This window comes from Amphiprion ocellaris, chromosome 24, assembly GCF_022539595.1.
Source record: "Amphiprion ocellaris isolate individual 3 ecotype Okinawa chromosome 24, ASM2253959v1, whole genome shotgun sequence".
Classification (NCBI taxonomy): Eukaryota; Metazoa; Chordata; class Actinopteri; family Pomacentridae; genus Amphiprion; species Amphiprion ocellaris.
This window is the reverse complement of record NC_072789.1, coordinates 2,124,382-2,129,442: the sequence shown is the minus strand read 5'-3', so window position 1 is coordinate 2,129,442 and position 5,061 is coordinate 2,124,382. Positions and strand designations below refer to the sequence as shown.

At 39.8% G+C, this 5,061-nt stretch overlaps 1 protein-coding gene across 1 annotated transcript; it reads left to right on the top strand.

Annotated features, from left to right (window-relative positions):
* Positions 1-300: 300 nt before the first annotated feature.
* cldn10a (claudin 10a) lies at positions 301-4,810 on the top strand. The gene is made up of 5 exons (XM_023299791.3): positions 301-620; positions 2,819-2,980; positions 3,071-3,152; positions 3,239-3,343; positions 4,460-4,810. Exons 1-5 carry the CDS (start codon positions 401-403, stop codon positions 4,587-4,589), a joined length of 699 nt encoding a protein of 232 aa, XP_023155559.1. The 5' UTR covers positions 301-400; the 3' UTR covers positions 4,590-4,810.
* Positions 4,811-5,061: the final 251 nt, after the last annotated feature.

Sequence of the window (5,061 nt, the reverse complement as noted above, 5' to 3'; positions counted from 1 at the left end):
AAATCAACACAAAACCCCACATTCCTTCATCCTGTCCATCAGACTTCTCCTCTATCTCTGCTCCTCATCTTGTGGAGACAGACTTTTCAGATCCTTTCAATTAAAGACTTCCTCCTGCTGCAGACCCTGACCACAGCGTGTGGAGTGATGCCTTGTGTGTGCACCCAACACCCCACCTACCACCACTCTCATACCGTCTACTACTGACCGTCATCAGTGAATGATCTGTCTTTGAGAGCTCTGCTTCCCAGACGTAGATGTTGAAACACAGACTGAGCAGGTGAAGCAGAGGCTAAACTCTGCAGACCTGCCAATGCTGACGCACCTGTCCTGACCCTCCCACCTCCTGAGGGAAAGATCTCTCCTCCGTCCCAGTCCAGACCTCCAAGCCTGAAGGAAAATGGGCAACATGGCAACAGAGATCGTAGCGTTCCTCCTGACCATCTCCGGGTGGATCCTGGTGTCGTCCACTCTGCCCACAGACTACTGGAAGGTGTCCTCTGTGGACGGGACGGTCATCACCACGGCCACCTTCTGGTCCAACCTGTGGAAAACATGTGTGACTGATTCCACCGGCGTGTCCAACTGCAAGGACTTTCCATCGATGCTGGCTCTGGACGGTGAGTCCAGTAATGATGAGTGTGATGTGTGGGATCAGAGAGTAGAGACAGAAGGATGGTGATGGTGTGTTTCTGAGGAATCGTGCACCTGTTGTTTTTGGATGAATGACCACCATTGTTTTTTTTTAAAAAAAAAAAAAAAAAAATGCATTTGGAACTTGATATTTCCTCCTCTGACTCTGGCTTCAGGCCACAAACAACCACCACATTAAAGCTAAAGGCCAAGCCAGACGTATTTTAGGAAAAGAGCTCCTAATGTGTCCCAATGAAGCAATCTGAGAAAGTCACACAGTCAGAGGTCACTTCCCTCCACTTGTTTGTCACAGAGGAGAAAGCACCGGTTCTTAGTTGTTGTTTTCCTCCTGATCTTTGGTTTGAAGCAGCAGTTTTCATCTTGGAGGTTGGGACCCCGAAAACACAACTATGAGGAGTAAAACTTGAAGTTTCTGGCAACAGTTGGAGTTCACCAGGAGCAAATATGCAGCAAGGTCAGATTTTCTGATGTAAAATAGATTTGAGGCAAATTTGCAGTCGACTTACTGCTCTTATTTTGTGGAAAATTGCAGATTTTCAATTCAACTTTTTGTGCAATTTTGACCAATGTAGAGCAACTTTAACATAGAGTGACTTTAATATCGAGCAACTTCAACTCCTTTAGAGGAACTTTAACTAATATAGAGCAAATGTAATATAGGCCATCTTTAATAATATCAACTTGTAATTTTATTTTGATTTGAGGCAAATTTGCAGTCGACTTATTGGTCTTATTATGTAAAAAAAACTGCTGATTTTCAATTCAACTTTTTAGCTGCAGGTTAGCTAGAACGTTCACTTGTAGTGGCAGGTTGCACAATAGGAAAGTCAGCAATCACACAGAGAAACAGACGAGTATTAATGCTCACAATCACAATTTAGACTCACCATTTAACTGTGCACGTCTCTGGACTGTTGGAGCTCCCAAAGGAAATCCATGGAGGTTCAGGTAGATCAGCTGGCCAGCTACTTCACAGGACTTTTCTTCTTTCTTACTGCCACCAGGTGCTCAAAGGGAATCCAAAAAAAAACTTTGGATGTTTTGGGTTTCTCTGTTCAAAATTTGAAAGGTTTCAGATTTCTCAGTGAAGGGCTTTGAAAGTACAGATGTTTTGAATTGGCACTATGTACACGACCATTCAGAACTTTGGGATCACCCAGAAAATTCCACGTTTTCCATGAAAACTCACACTTTTATTCATGTGCTAACATAACTGCACAAAAGTGTGAGTTTTTATGGAAAACATGACATTATCTGGGTGAGCCCAAACTTTTGAATGGTAGTGTAGAGAAACTTTAACCTATATAGAGCAACTTTAACTCCTTTAGAGCAACTATAACTAATATAGAGCAACTTTAACTCATGTACAGCAACTTTAACTCTGTCAGAACAACTTTAACTTATTTTAGAGAAACTTTAACTCATTTTAGAGCAACTTTAGATGATATAGAGCAACTTTATCTCATCTAGAGCAACTCTAATTCCTTTAGAGCAACTTTAACTCATTTAAAGCAATTTTAACTCATTTTAGAGCAACTTTAACTCATCTAGAACAACTAATATAGAGCAACTTTAACTCATTTAGAGCAACTTTAACTCCTTTAGAGCAACTTCAACTAATATAGAGCAACTATAACTAACAGAACAACTTTAACTCATGTACACTACCATTCAAATGTTTATGTTCTCTAAGAAATGTCCTTATTTTTTAAGGAAAAACAATTTTTTGTCAATGAAGATAACATTAAATGAATGATAAATCCAGTGTAGACATTGTTAATGTGGTAAATGACTATTCTAGCTGGAAATGTTTAATGGAATATCTCCATAGGGGTACAGAGGAACATTTCCAGCAACCATCACTCCTGTGTTCTAATGCTACATTGTGTTAGTTAATGGTGTTGAAAGGCTCATTGATGGTTAGAAAACCCTTGTGCAGTTATGTTAGCACATGGAGAAAAGTGGGAGTTTTACTGGAAAATAAAAGGTGTAACTGCATGTTCTCAGTAGGTCACACTGTTGCCTTTAGAATATTGGATTTTTCACTTCTTCAGGCTTCAGACGGTCTAAAGACTAAACCACTGCTCTCATCCCATGACAACATTGAGACCCATTAAAGGCCAAACAGTTTAAAGCTCTCTGACGTGTCCTCCGTCTGCTGCAGCCTACATCCAGGTGTGTCGGGGGCTGATGATTGCTGCCGTCTGTCTGGGTTTCTTCGGCGCTATCCTCGCCTTAGTAGGAATGAAATGCACAAAGATAGGAGGCTCAGAGACCACCAAGGCCCGTCTGACCGTGCTGTCGGGCTTCCACTTCATTCTCAGTGGTAACGTTGAGCTACATGTTAGGACTTTAGGTCTCATTTTGGGATAAATTCCTCTTGACTTGGGGTAGAAATGTTTGTTCTGATCCACAGGCTTCTGCTGCTTGACTGCCTGCTCCATATATGCTCACAGGATCACAACAGACTTCTTTGACCCGCTCTTTGTTGCTCAGAAGTAAGTATTTGGGATTAAAAGCAGAATTAGTTTGACAGTAGATTGAGGTGAAAGGAAGTCCAGTCGTGAATGTGTTTTCTCTGCAGGTTTGAGCTGGGAGCGGCTCTCTTCATCGGCTGGGCTGGATCTGTGCTGTGTATCTTAGGAGGCCTCATTTTCTGCCTCTCCCTGTCCGAAGGCTTCAGTATCAGGCAGGTGATCCCACATCAGTCATCAGCAACAAGGGCTTAGTAGAAATCTGATTTGGATGGACTCTAAAGTGCACTGAGTGGCTAACTCAATCAGGCAATTTAAATAATGACTTTAACTGCCATGGAGAGGCCAATCCAGTCCAGAACATGCAATAATCTCTCTCAACATCTTGTCTCATAATTGCTGAACCTACCGGCTAAATTGTATGAGAGTTATTTTAATTAGTTAGCGTGACTGAATGTTTTCTTTGTTACAGTCGCATAAGAAGGAGGTGAAAGTCACCTTGGCTGAGGGCAGATATAGGAAAGTGTGGCATCAGGTGGGCAAAGAAAGAAAGAAAGAAAGACATCATTTTCTTTTTGTTGACTTCTTTGGTCTTCATTTAACAACTATCAGCCCAGCTTACACTACACTCTGGGTACGCTGAAGAGAAAAGAAAGAAAGAAATACACGACTGTTCAAGGGTTTGGGTTCATCCAGACAATTCCATGTTTTCCATGAAAACTCCCATTTTTATTCATGTGCTAACATAACTGCACAAGGGTTTTCTGATCATCAGTTAGCACATTTCTCAGTGACCCCAAACTTTTGAACAGTAGTGTAATAAAATACAGTAAAAATATCGTAAAAATATAGCAAAAAGACAGTAAAAATATTTTTAAAAAATTAGCAAAAAATGTAAAAATATAAAAATATCGTAAAAATACAGCAAAACTATAGTAAAAATACATTAAAAATACAGCAAAACTATAGTAAAAATACATTAAAAATACAGCAAAACTATAGTAAAAATACAGTAAAGATATTGTAAAAATACAGTAAAAAATTTAGAAAAAATACAGTAAAAATATCGTAAAAATAGAGTGAAAATATAGTAAAAATGCAGTAAAAAATAGTAAAATACAGTAAAAATGTAGTAAAGATAAAATCAAAATATGGCAAAAATACACAATAAATATACATGAATAAAAGCAGGAGTTTTCATGGAAAACATGGAATTGTCTGGGTGAGCCCAAACTTTACAACCGTGCTGTATGAGGGTGCTTGACTTAAACAGGGATAGTATGAAGTGTTTTTGTTTTTTATGGCTTAATTTCTCGTCCGGATTCTTGCAGAGCTGCGTACTCTTACAGCGGAGCCACGTCATTCGTGACGACACGCAACAAGCACAGCAAGCCGACCAACAACCTGCACAAGGAAGCACGAGAGCCGCCGAGGCAGTTTGGAAGAAACGCTTACGTGTGAAACTGGACTCTTAACCTGAACTGATGGTGGAATTCATCATAATAGTTCTGATCTTCAGAAGGACAGCATTCACATTAATGTACTTCAACGCTGTGGCTGGAAAATCTCCTCTGTGTGACAGTTTACATGTTGTGTTGATTTTAGGTGGCTAAATTCCTCTTTAAATATGACTACTGCTGTGGTCCTTTCTGTCAATAACAATAATAAATAATAAAAGATAAGCTTGTCGCTCTTTTAGGGCAGGAAATTTGATTTGGCACAAAACAAACTCTGCGGTCACCTTCAACAAGCTGGCCTTTCCTTCCTACAGAGACACAATTAATCTCTGTTTCATAACTCTGGAGTCAAAGGACAGCGGGACATCAGTATTTAAAACAGATTTTAAGCCAGTTTTCCAGCATGTTTAAGGTCAGTGCTCCTGCTCATGTTATATGAAGAAGATGGTATGCACTTTTGTACTTTCCTCTTTAAA